This window comes from Vidua chalybeata, chromosome Z (assembly GCF_026979565.1).
Source record: "Vidua chalybeata isolate OUT-0048 chromosome Z, bVidCha1 merged haplotype, whole genome shotgun sequence".
In the NCBI taxonomy this organism is placed as follows: domain Eukaryota; kingdom Metazoa; phylum Chordata; class Aves; order Passeriformes; family Viduidae; genus Vidua; species Vidua chalybeata.
In genome coordinates this window covers 39,670,086-39,686,271 of record NC_071570.1, presented here as the reverse complement: position 1 = coordinate 39,686,271, position 16,186 = coordinate 39,670,086, and the positions used below count along the sequence as shown (strand labels likewise).

Below are 16,186 nucleotides of genomic sequence, written 5' to 3'. Positions count from 1 at the left end.
TGATTTTATTTTCCAGGGTAGATTAGTGGCCAGTCTGGGTCGCAAGTATCAGGGATTGTGTGTGTCTCTCATGTAAGGAAACAAATCAATTCTATTTTGCAGCTGCTCTTTCCATGTGTCTCTGTAAAGCAGTACAAAATACTTCCACAGCAAAGTCAACGTCGCTCTTAGTAATGCACGTAGGAGGCTTAATTCTGAATGTCTGAGAAGAGAGAACAAAAAGAAAAAGAAATGTTCTATATGGAAAGAATATGGTTTCAAGCAGCCTATCTGGGTCAGCACTCCCACCCCAAAAAAGTGAGGAAAAAAGGAGAACAGCAGTGCAGGCACTGAAGCTTATGACAAATGCACTCTGAAGTGGAGCAATTTTGAATTTGACTGCACTGAATTGCATCTGACTCATGACCCCCTCTTGATAACCTAACTGCCTCCACAAAAGATCTAAGTAGAGTAGGTTGTGTCTGCAGCTCTGCTTCAGCAGACAGAGACAGAGTAAAATCTCAGATGGATTTGTATGAAGAAAGAACAGAGACAGACCTATTTTCCTTTCTTGCAGCTCTACCACAGGGAAAAGTAGTATCTGCTGAGAGTGGCAGGCTCTTGCATTGTGTCAGTTGATTTGCTGTTTTATTATAGGCTGTTTTTAAAGGCTTTTAAGAGAATGCATTATGAATGAATCACTAAATACTAATTGTAGTTAGGGTGCTATAGCTGGAAAGCATGTTGATCAGGAAGGGTTATATGTACAGCTACACTTGTCAAGAACATAGGCTCTTAAGTCTGAATGCTCAATCTATGTTTCCAAGAGTATTTATTTTCCATAAGAATCTTAAATTTCAGATTTTTCTGGCATCACATCATGGGACTTAATACAAGAGGAGCGGAGTAATGGTCTTTCCCACCCACAGCCCCTGCTGAAGCAAACACTCACAGGTAAACAGCCCCCTTACCAGACAGAATGAGATTTTACTGCACTGAGCTTCAGCTCATTGTCTGCCTCGTGGTCTGTGACTTAGGGAAGAACTGATGAGGTGACCGACACACTGTCTGATTTATTTTAGCTACCCTCCATCCATCTCACATGGAAGCTGCCTCCTCTGTGTCAGAGGGCTTCACTGACCGGGCCAGCCCTGAGGCAATTCTCTGCCATTAACTGAGTGGTGCAGGGAGCTGGTGCAGTGTCCTGGCTACAGCATGGAGTACATTGTCAGCTGGTGTGGGCTGATGGCCTTCACATCCAAGTCTCTCTTCTGTACTGTTGCTGAACCTGCTGTAAACACCATTTTTTCCCCTTTAATTAATATAGAATTAGAAAATTACCAGCTCCTCAGACTCATAGAACTACTAGTTTTGTACTGATGTGTCAGGTGATAACCTAAACTGTGCAAAGACTTGGTCCTGAGTATTTCTGAGTTCTTCTGAATTGCAGAGACTGTAGTACCTTGGTTTTTCTAGGGGAAGTTGTCCCTCTGAAGGAAAACTCCAAGCTTTGAGCTTGTTCAGAATGTTTGAAAATAATCATACAATTCCTGTCCAGTTTTAAAATGAGCAACATTAAACAGAGATAGCTCCTAAGAGTATACATTTTCTACTTTATTCACTAAATTAAATTAACCTGAGGGAAGGACAGAAAATAAGCTTTATTTATAACCAGAGGTTCAGTACCTGACTGTAGAGTCCTCCTCTGCTGATCAGAACCCCCATATCTTTACAGTCCTCCCAGATCTGACTGATTTCTTCAGCTGGAAGAGGGCGTCAGCTGTCCTGAGGAAAGGAAATACTAAACTTTACTTAGATATTCTAAATTAGTTCTGTGACAAAGATGTATATTCCAGTCTTTCCAATAAATCCCAACTCTAGCTGAAAATGTTAGCCACATAATTTACCTGTTCTCATGAGCCTGTGCAGTTAAGGTGCATGTCACTGTTTACTCAAAGCTTGTGAAATAGCTGAATGATGGAATGTTCTGGCTCATTTTTAGCCAGAGCAATGTTTTCCCACTGCAGTGTCTGCTTTTTAACAGGAAATATTTCAACTAAAATAAAATGTCATAACACCTTCAGTGGCACTGTAAATTGAAAGGAATGAAGAAGTCACTAACCTTTTCTGTCACCATTTCTACTCCAATCATAAGTCCCTTGCCACGTACATCTCCAACAATCTCGAATTTATCCCGTAATTTAGCCAACTCCAGCAGCATGTATGTTCCCACATCCTCACTATTTTTTTGCAGGCCGTCTTCTTCAATAGCCTGGTTAAAATAGAGTACCATGACAGTGTTGCAGGAAAAGCTTTCAACACATTCTGTGAATCCCCATTGAACTTGACACTATATTCATCTCACTTCCTTGCTATGTTCTTTGACTACCTCAGTGCTCACATCTTCCTTCTCATAAAATCCTCTTAACAGCATCAGAATACAATTGCACATAATACTTTGATGTTTCTGTGGCACTTTTCACATTTTTCTTAATACTTAGAGTTAATCCAGTAATTCCTGCTCACATGTACTCATAACTGGAAAATACCTGACCAGAAGGATTATTTTCAAAATCTTACCAGAATATTTTAATTTTTTTCAGTATCATGAGAAGAATACAATTTGACTAGGCTTATCTGTGTGTACTAGGCAGGGAACAGCTTGAATACTATATTATATTTAGCAACAACATGCTTTTTAATAACAATCTTTTCTTCATTATTTACACTGTCCTCCTTAATCAGAGTTCTTATTTGCAGGCATATACTGGCACCTACACACAAACCATTAGATGAACTTAACATCTGCATTTAGAAAAATTATATTTAAAAAATAATTCCAGAAGATAAAGTGGTTGTTTCTACTTTTCCTTTTTTTTTTCTTTCAACTTCATTTTATTCTTTCTGACTCTAACAATTTCCTTGGAATTATTTGGCTCCAAGTTATTTCAGAGTTGAAAACCCTCAAAACATGGGTTCTTTATACAATCATCCATCTTACTAATAGCTTAAACACCCAATCCAGTCAGGAAAGTAACATGAATAGATACAGTGTCTGCTGTAATGAAGTGAGCTTCAGGAGTTCATGTTCTTTGCATAATCAAGAATCGATTTGTGGTAGTGACCTACTACCCACTGACTGATTTTCTACTGGATAATAAGTGAAATATGTTGCACATTTTTCTATTTTCTTTTTCATGAGATAATTTTTTTTTCCAAAAGGATTTCTGACTTTAGGTATTTGTAACTGTCTGGTCATTAAGGTTTTTTTAAGCATAAGGTAAAAGCATAAAGTAAGCATAAAGCATAAAGTAAAATCTTGCTAAGCATGTATGCCAGAAAATAGATTTTCTTAGCTGTGGATTTGTGTAGTGCTATGAAAGAATTAGCTAAGGCTCTCCTACAATTTTATTAACAAAGTAGAGAACCAAAGGGAGATAAAGATGATTTTGAAGTCATAATTACAGGGCTCCTACTCTTTCTAGAGATCTGAAAATTTTTGCAATAAAACTAATCAAGATTTTTTACTGTGCATGGGACACACTGGCCATGCATGTATACATGCATATTCAGCATATGTTTATGCACTCAGCTATTTTAAAAATTGCCCACATAGAAACTTATACATGCAACTTTCATCTTTTGATACAAAGACCTTGTGGTACAGATAAATCCATGTAATGTTCTCCCTACGTCAAGAACTGCAGCTCCAACTACATAGGCCAGAGGGTTTCCTCCAAATGTATTAAAGTGAAGGTTTTGAGCCAAGGAACTTGCAATCTCTAAAAGAAAAAGAACAACACCGGTTACTCCTTCAGTTCACAGAATCACAGAATCATAGAATCACAGAATGGTTTGGGTTGGAAGGGACCTTAATGATCATCCAATTCCAACCCCTCTGCCAAGGCCAGGGACACCTTCCACCAGACCAGGCTGCTCAGCCATTCAGCCTGGCCTTGAGCACTTCTAGGGATGGGTCATCCATAGCTTCTCTAGCCAACCTGTGCCAGTGCATCATCACTCTCACAGTAAAGATTTTTTTCCCCATATCTAAACCTAATCTTTTTCAGTTTAAAGTCATTCCTTGTCCTGTTACTCCATGCTCTTGTAAAAAGTCCCTCTCCATTCTTCTTACACTGGAAGGCCAAAATAGGTCACCCCAAAGCCTCCTCCAGGTTGAGCAGTCCCAGTTCTCTCAGCCTTTCCTCTTAGGGGAGGTGCTCTGCCCCTCTGATCATCTTGGTGGCCTCCTACAGTTACCTTGTTTGGTAACTGTACTGAATTGCTTTAAACATTTGTTACTGTAAACAACAATTTCATTTACTGTGGTTCAACTCTGATTCTGCTGGAGACAACACAGCAAGATTTCCTGAAAGTAGGCTGTGCAAAATAGGAGTATTTCCAAAAACTATACTGTCTAGCAGATACCAAAACAAAACTTATTTTAAAAGTCATGTTTCTAACATATGCCCTCACCTGCTATCTACAATTTTCTTCACTGGATTGAGCCAGCCATTTGTAGGAATCAAGCAGCTGGGTAATGTCCTGCCCTATTTATTCACAGTATATTTATCAGTAAAACAGCGAATTCAGTGAGGATTTCCAGGCTCTTTTACCAGCTCTACAAACCACTCACATGTTCATTCCTGCTTCAGTTATACAACTAAACCCATTTAAATACAGCTCTGTACTGATATAGCACGTGGTGAAACAAGTGAAGCAATGAGGATCCAATTCATTTGTCAAAAGATAGACTGAGATAAATTTTAAGTACAATTCAGCTTTTAAAACACACATCTCGCCACCAGTAATTATTCTGTATTATGTTTTGCAATTACTCTGTTTTAGATCATAGTGGAACAGAACACTTACACCTTTTGTTGTAACAACAGCTGCCATTGGGAAGCCATTACCAATTCCTTTTGCCAAAGTAACAATGTCAGGGACTACACCATGTGTTTGAAACCCCCAGAAATGGCTGCTGGGGGTCCGTCCAAATCCTGTCTGCACCTTTCAAAGGAAAAATTCAGAGAAACACTCATCACTTTCTCACACTTTATAGTATGGTTCCTTTTCTTGTCTTTTGATTGTTACTTTCTATTTGATTTGCATGAACAGCAATTACATCTGGAGTCAACTTGTATTAGGACCATAATTCAGATGGTCCTACACAAAATGCTATTTATTGTAATTGGATTTTTCTTTCATGTGATAACATGTCATCATGTCTTAGGCCTGGTGGGATGCACAAATAAGATGCAGCTTCCATTTCAGTGGAGAAGAAATGTAAAAGCATTTGAGGCATTTAATACTATTTTAATACTGTTTTAGCTAAGAAAATTCTACTTCTAAAACATATTTGCAGAGGTATAGCAATCAAGTCTCTTCTGTATTCTATGTCTGTCAACAGTACTCATAAAAGGAAGGGTTATTTTGACAAATCTTCAATCACAAGCAGCATTTATTGCATACTTGTGTAAATTTACTGCTCCCAGAAGGTAAGGACTGAAGTCTGCTACAAGTATTACCTTTGCCCAAAATGAGAATAAAGACAGTAAAAATTGGGTGGCTCCTATGCTTGGATAGCTGCAGTTTAACACTGTGTTAAACTTAAGCTATGAAGTGTATCACATTTCACTTGGATTATTTCCAGGCTTCACCTGGATTCTGTTATGATAACTTTCAGAGGTACCCTACTCTAGAATTCCTATGTAAAAAAATCTGACTCACTTCATCTGAAATGCAAAGGCCCCCTCTTTCCCGTATAAACTGATAAAGCTTCCTTTAAGAAATTTCTTGGGTACTGAACAGCTCCATTAACACCCTGCCAAGAGAGAAACACAATGTTTTCAGGAAAAAACAAGGAAATAGGAATTCTACTTGAGAAAAAAAACCTAGCGGCCCTCAGGTAACAGCAGGACTGCTGTTACAAGCTTCTAGCTCCAGCAATGAAACCACTTCAGAAAGCTCCTGCTCAGGTCATGCATTCCCATTCCACAGTGCTGCCTGCTGTTCTGTTAGTTGTGCTGGCAGGAATGCTTGTGAGGTCATGATCATTGTAAGACCAAGTCAATTAACAACAAAATGCCCAAACAAGGACCATGAAAATCTACACACAGCAAAACTGAGGAACTTTTTGCTGATGAAGTTTACCACAGAATCCACATTCCTTCTCTGGTTAATTTGTTTAGAACATTGCCTCCTCAACGTCTTTTCAATTTGCATTTGCCTTGGAAATTCAGTTTTTTCCTGCACCTGGACCAGAAGCGCTTTTTAGACTCAAGTATGTAAGTACTTAGAAAACAGCAAAAACCAGAGAACTCCAGTTTTCCCTGGTAGTCACAGTTGTCACATTGTTTCTCTTGCCCAGGATAAGTTCTCCATTTTTCCTATTGAAAAACCACGTACAAAGCAATTGTGAATGTAGGGTGAAACTTAAGAAGAAGGAATCCTCTGGCCATCAGCTGCTGGACAGCTGTTAAAAATATAGTGGACAACATGACTAAAAGAGGGAGAAGGGGGGTTGAGTTAAAAGTTTAGAGAAATAGTAATGAAAATTGAAAGGAGATAATAGAAACCAAACAATAGCATGCATCATACTCACTATTTAAATTCAGGAAAAAATGTGTATGTTTAATCATGATTCTGTCCTTAATTTCATGAGAAAAATTCTAGTTCCATTGAAGTCAGTGACAAAAGCTGAAATTTGAAGGCAGTGCATCCAATCTTTCAAACATTCAAGGTGTTTAAAGCATTACAAAATGATAGTAAGAATCAGCAAACATCTATGTTCAGGTTGCTGCTAAAGAATATCAGATTTGAGTATTTCACACTACTTGTTCTATCACAACTGAGGATTGGCAAACCACTTACTTGGATTGGTTCAGCAATAAATCCAGCTACTGTCTTGGGCACTGAGGTATTCAGTGTCTTTGAACTGTTCAATGTACTGGTCTTTTGCAAGACATGCATCTGTTTACAGGGGAAACAGTTTGAAGGGGATTACTTAAGATGACACAAAACTAGCTTCAAAACATGAAATTATGCATCTAAGCATCAAGTGTTCTATGACTGCATGGTAAATACCACCTCTCAAATGAACAGTAAAAAGCTAAACATGAAAGGAGAGAGTCTCTTCTCGTAAATATGTACTCCATGGTAGGAGGATTCTACAGAATACAGCCTGTGCTTAAATAAAGAACAGAGCACTTAGTATGGCTAATGCTGCCATCCACTAGGGATGGCAAAGCTAAAAACAAACCATTCTGTTACATATGCAAATGAATTAAAATAATAAAAAGTACTTGTTGAAACAGTAGAAAAACTAATTTGAATTGTTAGCTGCAGAGCAGTAGAGGAGATTTCACACTGTGTTGTGTATGGAACATCTTGCCCAGTGTAAGACCTCCGCCTATTGCTGGTTGTCCTTACTATTTGCCTTATTCCAGTATAAAAGCTGGAAAGCTGTCACAATTTTAGAAACTGCGAAAAAGACCATCAAAGACCACTTCTGTTCTTCCAGATGTGCTGAAGGGAGTTCCACAGCTTCCAGAGTTGATCATGACAAATACTGGAAACAAACACTGGGATTTCAAGAAGAAATCTGAGAACATGGTATCATCTGTCCCAGATTTTTCCCATTTGGATGCAGGGTCCTGAGAGTCTCTGCAATATTTTTTTTGGGTCAGCCTTGCTGTCCCAGGTTGACTGTATGTTGCTTTTATCCCCAATTGTCTGTTCTGTTTATACTGAATAATATTGTTATTATTCACTCCACTTGTTCCAGGAGTGAAGGTGGGGAGAAGAAGCCCAGAGTTTGTTTTCAGAAACTGCACTCACTCCTCCACATTCCTCCTCCTGGATTGTTGTTGTCTGCGGACAGACAGACAGTGAGACAGAGCTCTCCTTTGCTTTTTAGTTAGTTTTAGCTAGCTGAGGCAAAGAAGTTCCCTGGACTGTGGCTTTTCCTTTTCTTTAGACCTACTCAAACCTGCTCTAAATTAAAACACCAAAAAGAGCACTGGCAGTTCACACCTGTGGCCCAGTGGGCCGGGCCTGGGCTGCGGCATTTCCAGCACCAGAAAGACTGATAAGAGACTGAGTGAACCAAGCTACAGCCCAGGGTGGGGGGGATTTTTCTGAGTTTGTCCCTCTTTTAGAGCGGGTTAAAATAACTATCATGCTAGCTTTAGTGACAGTAGTTTATAGGGCGTTTACAAAGATACTGGTGTCTGTTCAAGATATGTATGGTTTATAGTTTCTTCGTCCTACCCTGCGTCCTAGTTCCAGTATTATGTTTTGGGATTTTATTAGTTTTATGTTTTTGGGGTTTGTTAGAGGAGGAGCAGGGGATGAGGTTTTCCAGCCTCTCTTTTCCTTCTTCTTCTTTGAATCTGTTATGTCACTTTTTGAGAATGTTCAGTTTTCCCTGAATGTTAAAGAGACCATCTTTATGGTATCTTTCCTGGTAAATATCCTTTATACAGTCCACAGCTTCTCTAGAGTGAGGGCTGAGATGTGCAGGAGCTGATGAGACCCCTGACCCAGGTGTGGAAACACCTGAGTAGTGTAGAGAAGGGGAAAATATGGGCCAAACCCTGAAGGAATTTTCTGACCCTGTAGAGCGGGATTTTCCACGGGAACAAATTCAGAACCCAGATGAGGTGGGGAAATACCTGAGAGAGAAGAGCACCGTCAGCTCGCACCTGTAGCCCAGCGGGCCAGGCCTGGGTCACAGCATTTCCAGCACCAGAAAGACTGATGAGAAACTGAGTAAGCCGAGCTACAGCCTTGGGGGGGGGCTATTTTTCTAAGTTTGTCCCTCTTTTAGAGCAACAAGAAGTTTCATTGTTTAATATTGTTTAAGTTTTCTTGTTTAATAAACAGGTTTTTTCCACTTTTCTCTGAAGAAGTATTTTTTCACAAACCGGCTGGGGGAAGGGGCCAATTGAATCTGCCTTCTAAAACAGCTCCTTTAAAGATTCTCTCCCAAATTCGCGCTAAACCAAAACAAATACATTTGCAAAATCTAACCAGACATCTACTTTGCTTGAGGAGGTAATTATAGCCTATTTTCACAGCCCTTTAGTATTTTGTAATCTGAAAACCAAATTTTTGTCATGTACCAACCTTCAGTACAACTGCATTTTCGAACAGTTTGCACTGGAGAATCTCTACAATTGCTGCCTCCCCATGGACCACGAAAAACATCTGGTAGCATTGTCTGTCAAACATAAGAGAAATCCAGAGCTACAGATTTGATGACACCTTTCTAAGAGATCTTTTGGTCTAATGACTAACGGCAAAACAGAAAAACAGCTGTTAGAGTCAAGGGGCAAACACAGTTCAAGGAATTTGTGTGAGGAACACCTGAGAGTAGCACCAAATAACCAAGACAGTTTTGGAACCAAAAATTTTAGATTGTTCCAGTAATAGCCAGTCAACTGATTTTTTATTCCTTTTTTCATTCTTAGTCAGGATATTGGTTATCTAAAGGTAACGTCAGCATTTTAAGACTTGCTGGTAGTATTTCGGTAATCTGAAATATGAATTAAAATTTGCAAAGTAGAGTGAGGCAGGCAGATTTAATAGAGCTTTCTAATCCTTGCTGCTGATGAAATACCACGAGTTTGGTTACCCACTGAGACAGACTGGGAAGGTGCTGTAAATGAGCCTTCCTATGGTTTTAATAATATGGCTGAGCTGTCACCTGTAACTAACAGAGTCAGCAATACCGGCTTCTAGAAAGTTACTCCAATCTGCTCAAGGGCAGGAACATAACATACTGCCATTTAACTTCAGTGGATCTCCTTAATAGATATGTCTCCTGTCTCGCTGAAATTGGATTCCCATTCATTATAGTGAAGGATCTGCTCCAGACCATCTGAAAGCAGCTTTGCACAGATGTGCCAAAACAAACTTGAAAAAAGGGGTTCAGAACATTATTTTGCTCCTTACACAGACTCCCATGCAAGCATCAAGCATGACTAAAGAACTGCAAATCATAGATCACCCATGTTATGGCTGTCCTAACTCCAAATTAGCCTAAGAAACTATACATAGAAGAAAAGGGGACTCTGGCTGTTGAATTTACACAGCAGAAACTGCTACACTGCAGTTTTGATTAGTGACCATAAAGCGCTTGAGGGCTGAAAACATAGCAATTGCTGAAATACTCAAATAAAATGTTAGTTACCCAGATTATTAGAAATAAAAAATCTCACAGTTGTACAGCCAAAGCCATTGGCAACACCATGCTTATAAGGAGTCAGAGATGTCAAACCCAGCGTATAAGGGCTGCTTCCGTGGTATCCTCCTCTGTTCAAAAAAACAAAGCAGATCAACATCACTCATTTCCAAGAACTGTCTGGAGCAATATCAGTTCTGAGAAGGCATGCTTTTGAGATATAAATTGTTGGGGAAAAATGTGCATTGTTGCACTGAAACGAAGAAGATTCCTACTGCCATTTTTCGCTCTGCCTTTTGACTCTGCTATTTTAAATATAAAAACTGTGAAGAGATGTTTGAGAGGAGATGAGAAGTTCTGCTGTAGCACCTGATCCCTACAGAGCAAACATCTCTGTCTTTTCAATCTTGGAAACAGCTGCCATCTCCAGCAGGTGTTGCCAATCATTAAACTAGATGGTGATTTGCTATCAGTTTTATATACAAATCAGAATTGGTTAGTGAGAATACACAAGCAAGGTAGGTACCCAATGTTCTGTTGAACACAGCAACAGAAAAATACAGCTCTTCATTAACACAGCCTTTTATTCTAATATTTGAGGCCCCCTGGTCTGCATAGTTAAGCGAACTGTTTACGCTGGTGTTTACAGTGTACTGGTGTTCAGCCCACATCCATCCCTGTCATTATATCAGAAGAGCTGTTTGTGTACCTGTGCAGTGAACTGTGGTTCAGGGCTCTGATAGAAAAACAAGGCAGCAAAGCAAACATCAGAACAAAAATCAGCTCCCAGGCAGAGCAGTTCCCTGCTGAGGTTCACTGCACCGCTGTTCAGAGGTACCTTTGCAGCCCTCACACAGCGGCACTGCATGAGGGAAATGGAGGAAGAATTAAGCAGTTGCTCAGTCTTAGTCTGGCCATAAACAAAAGTCTACCAAAGCACACCCTAAACACAGACATCAGATAATTTTCTAGGTAACACAAGCAAAAATTGCAGGTTGCCTTTTTATTGCAAACTAGTCCTAACTTGCTATATGAAAACTTCAGCTTCTGGTTTACTACTCTTTGCTAAATAAAGTAATTTTATAGCATTCTCCTTTGCAGACCTGGGATGAAATAGTTCTCAGTTATTTCTTGTTTTAGGCACGCAGAGAGTGATCCCATACACAGGGTGGTTTTGTGAAGCTCTGTCAGCATAACCTGAGAGAGATGATGTCGAAGTTGTGGGTGTGTAGCCTTGCCATGAACATAGCTAGGTCACTGGCTTCTGACCTGCTGTTGGTGAGATAAACCACCTGCGGGAGAACACTTGGGATCAGTACAGCACAAAAACACCTCCTTCTTCTTCAGCATCAGACTATGTCCCTTAATAACACAATGAATTCTAGCCTAGCACTGCCACAGGGTGACCTCACCACGATAAAATTAGTCCTGATCTTACACTGTAGATAAGAACAAAGATCCAACTCATGTGCCCTGGGATGATACAGAAAAATCTCAAAGGGTTTCAGTTTACAGGATTTCCTAAGATGGATTTCTGATAGAAAGAAATTGAAGTGTTAGGTCAAACTAAGCAGGACATTTAAATTTTTTTTTTACTCTCCTTCCATCTTTAAGATTGCAACAGCTTCATACTCTTCTGCTAGCCCAATTTTATTTTATCACCAAGTTATTTTACCTGAAAACAAAAATTATTTTTCTTACTGTTTCAGTAAATATGAAACATGACATTTTTGTGGTTTACCTATTTAAATGTCAGTAAACATTTACACATACTACACAAAACACTGTCAAACAATTTTCACTGTGTATTTTCATGAGCTCAAGAAATTTAAGGCCAGCTATATGTAAGAATAGTAAACATCTTCTTTGTTCCTTTATAGTAATTTTTAAGCCTGCAATGCCTCTTCACAGTGACAAGTGAAGGGAGAAAACAAACAGAACAGAAACTGGGGATATTATGCTTGTTTACAGCTGGGTCTAAAGAAAAGGTCCTCATGTTCTTTAATCGACAGTCTGTATTCCCCATACAGATTTTCTCTCTAAACATATCATGGCTCTCGATTATTTAATAAATACTTCTTATAAACAGAGACTCACTTCACCAGCCCCTGCTCCTGTCAGAAGCAATTTACCTTCAGCGAATCTAGAAAAAGAGAAGTTAGTTTCTCAGCATACTCATGGATTGCTGGGTACATGTAAATGTTGGTGGTATGCCACAGGCGAGCCAGCTGCTTCTGGGTAGCCATAGTTACCTTCCTGCATGTAGCAAGGGAGAGACAAAGGGTCTGAATTCCAGACAGACTCCTCACTCATACTTGCACATACCTCTGTGCTATTGATTCTGCAAATGCAGATGCTGCACCATGTGCCAGATGGAGGAACAAGTAGACCAAATGAATGAAATCTTCAAAATGTAGCAGAAATTGAACTGTGACACAGGACAATTCTGTAAATTATATTCTGGTTTTAGGCTCACAGTGCTCCAGATTAATGAAGCACAAAACAAACACAGGTGTCTCTTCCTGTATTTTATACCATAAATCAAAAAGCAACATACTTACGGGTAAGTGTCCAACACTGACAGTGACAATTCCAGCAAAGAGATCAAGGTATCTTTATCCCTCATGATCAAACAACCACTGCATATGCCCCTGGTGCAGCAGCAATGGCTTCTTGTAGTACATTTGCAGTGAAGGTGCAATATTTTGTTCACGGATCTTCTGCATACGTTCATATGGATAGGACTGAGTGGAATAAAACAGACAGTATCCAGCCGTGCCTTCTAAAGATCCAGACTCATGGAATTGTTGTGGAGCACATAGAATACACAGCTGTCTACAGGATTAAGATCGTAACAGATTCTGGCACATAAAAGGCTGCTCTACAAACCTCTGAAACTCAGTTTTTTGAAATAAGGCTGCTGTTCTGCACATACCTCTTTCTTAAATGTTTTCAAATTATGGATTTGTCACACAGGTACATCTACAGGTTATATCCTGGCTGTAGCAGTTGGGCTGTGCCCAAAGAAGCAAATTTTATAATCATATTTAGCAGATGAACCTATCACCCAAATCCAGTAATGAAGCTTTATTTAAATTCAGTGTAGTATGCATGACTTACTTCATATTTTTCAGGTACAAAATCACAAGGAGACATTTTTGCTTTGATGGAGACAGAACTTTTCCATTTCTGCTGTCTAAAGGCAACTATAAAATAGTAAAAGAATTATGAAACACTTGGCAAACAACACACCTAAAAGATTTGCTCAATAAGCTTGTTCATGGAACACATGAGCTACAGTCACAGAAAGTTTTGGAGGGTTTTTTTGGTCTGAGAAGTTCTCTTTGGAAAAATAAGTAAGAGCAGAATATATGTCATTTTAAAAGGAAGATGTTTATGTTTCACCCATTAAAACTGAAGTTTTCAGTTTCACTGGACTTCTATTCTGACAGAAATTTTTATTTTAAAAATAAAACCTGTTTCTAATACAAGTTCCTATCTGGAAGCAGTGGGTGAATGCTCTACAGTCAGGTGCCCAGGGTGACTGCAGCATGGGCAGTGCTCCCAGGGAGCAGGGCAGAGGCCCAACAGATCTGAACGAGGTGGGCAAAGCAGGGCTCACCAAGAATGCCCTGCATAAATGGAGCTGAGTCAGGTCCAGGGTTCACCCAGGGAGCCCAGGCAGGAGCAGGAGGACCACACGGGGCCAGAGACAAGGCTGGACACAAGGCTACAGCAGAAGGCCAAGGTCCATCCAGGAGACAGAGCCAGGGCTGGGCTTATGGCTCAGCTGAGGCAGGGACTGAAGGCTCAGGGCACAGATGAAAGAGGGATCCTGGGCAAAGGGTACAGCCCTGTGGGAGGCTGTTCAGGGGACACGAGCTGTGCTTAGGGCCCTGACAACTCCAGATGCCATCTTCCATCCTTGCTCCAAAATCCTTGGAACGTCACACTGTCCTGCCTTTCACTGAACTGAAGATGCAATTCAGCAGGTATCAGAAAGAGGTACCTGACTGCCCAGAGGTTCTGGAGTCTCCCTCACTGGAGATATTCAAGAACCCTCTGGACACAATCCTGTGCCAAGCGCTCTGGGATGGCCCTGCTTGAACTGGTAGGATGGACCAGATGACCCACTGTGTTCCCTTCCAACCTGACCCATCCTGTGATTCTGTGAGGAGTTATTTCAAGAGACTCTATTTCTGCACCTAGAACTATCTACTGAGAGTTACACATTTGTTTTTAAAAGCCAAAGGTTTTAACCAATTTCTAAAACACTGAAGAATAGTTTCCTGAAATTAATTAGATAGAATGTCACTTCCCTTACAACCACTTACAGCACTAATGAATATAGAATCTACAGGAGTCCAGTTTCAAAAAAGTAGTTGAAAAGCCATGGATTAGGCAAGTTCTATCCTTGGAACTCTTTCCAAGGGATTTGCAGCTACACCGAAAGTGCTTCCACCCCGCGCTGCTCCGCGCACAGGCATGGTGCTGCCCTCCCTCCCGAGCAGCACGGAGCGGCTGCAGGGACCCCGGCCGGCCCAGCTCCGGCAGCCCCGCCGACCGTGCCCCCCGCGCCCCGCCGCTCCCGAGCCGCCGCACCCGCCCCGCCATGTCCGCCCGCCCCGGGCAGCGACACCGCCCCGACACGCGTGCTGCTGTCCCCCCCGGTGTCATCACATGTCAGTCTCCTGATATCATCCCATGCTGTCCCCCGGTGTCATCCCCTGCTGTTCTTCCGGTGTCATCGGGTGCTGTCCCCTTAATGTCACCCTGCGCTGTCCCATCCAGAGTCTTCTTCTAACACTGACTGTGAGCCCTTCAGAAGAGCCTCGACAGTTTGGAGAGATGGTCAGAGAAGAATTCTCTGAAATTCTACACAGGAAAATACAGAGTCCTGCACCTAGGGAGGAACAACCCTGGGTACCAGCACAGGCTGGGGCCCAACCTGCTGGAAAGCAGCTCTGTGGAGCAGGACCTGGGGGTCCTAGTGGACAACAAACTGTGCATGAGCCAGCAGTGCCCTTGTGGCCAGGAAGGCCAGTGGAATCCTGGGATGCCTCTGGAAGAGCACTACCAGAAGGTCAAGGGAGGTGATCCTGCCCTGCTGCTCAGCTCTAGTGAGGTCTCACCTGGAGTCTGTGCTCAGTGCTGGTCTCTGGAGCACAACAGAGATGTGGAGCTCCTGGAGTGAGTCCAGCAGAGAGCTACAAAGGTGATCAAGGAACTGGAGCATCTCTATTTTGAGGAAAGGCTGAGAGAATTGATCCTGTTCAGCCTTGAAGAGGGATAAGTGAGAAGGGACCTCATCCCTGTCTGTCAGTGTCTGCTGGGAGTGGTTGGAGCATGCACCAAGGCTCTGTTCAGTGGTGCCAGACAGCAGGACATGAGTCAGCAGGCAGAAACTGGTGCACAGAGAATTCCACCTGAACATGAGAAAAATTTTCTTTACTGTGTGTGTGATCATGCAGTGGAAGAGCACAATCACACACACAGTAAAAAAGATTGTCTCCCTCACTGAAGATGCTCAAGAACTGTCTGGATGCAGTCCTCTGCTGTGTCCTCTGGGGTGATGCTTGAACAGGGATTTTGGACCAGATGACCCACTGTGGTGCCTTTCAACCTGACCCGGTATGTGATTCTATGAATTGTGTTATGTTAAATACATTTGGGCAGATGTGGAGAAAGTGACAGATATGCTGAGAGGGATAACCTCTCTATGCTGATGACCCATTTATTCCCTTGTTTTGGTTTTGTTTTGCCAGTGAAGAGATGTAGCACAACCTCCTACAAGGATGGGAGAAGTGGGAAGATGTACTTCCTTCCTCCATTACCTGCCATCAGCTAAGCCCTAGGCAGCCATGCACTCACACCCCCACTAGTGGGAATAGGGACAGGAAGGGAAGGGTAAAAGCTGGAAAACCTTTGGGCCGAGATAAAGAGTTTGACAGGAAAAGCAAAAGCAACACATGCAAGCAAAGCAAAAGGAATTAATTCACCATGTCCTATGGTCAGGCAGGA

At 41.4% G+C, this 16,186-nt stretch overlaps 1 protein-coding gene across 1 annotated transcript; it reads right to left on the bottom strand.

Moving 5' to 3' along the window:
- Positions 1–91: 91 nt before the first annotated feature.
- On the bottom strand, positions 92–14,779 carry AGXT2 (alanine--glyoxylate aminotransferase 2). The gene is given in 16 exon segments (XM_053932028.1): positions 92–202; positions 1,666–1,764; positions 2,102–2,251; positions 3,673–3,761; positions 4,854–4,989; positions 5,710–5,754; positions 5,756–5,803; positions 6,853–6,904; positions 6,906–6,951; positions 9,109–9,202; positions 10,203–10,296; positions 11,363–11,457; positions 12,298–12,421; positions 12,719–12,909; positions 13,286–13,371; positions 14,749–14,779. Coding segments are annotated over 16 exon segments (1,491 nt in total).
- Positions 14,780–16,186: the final 1,407 nt, after the last annotated feature.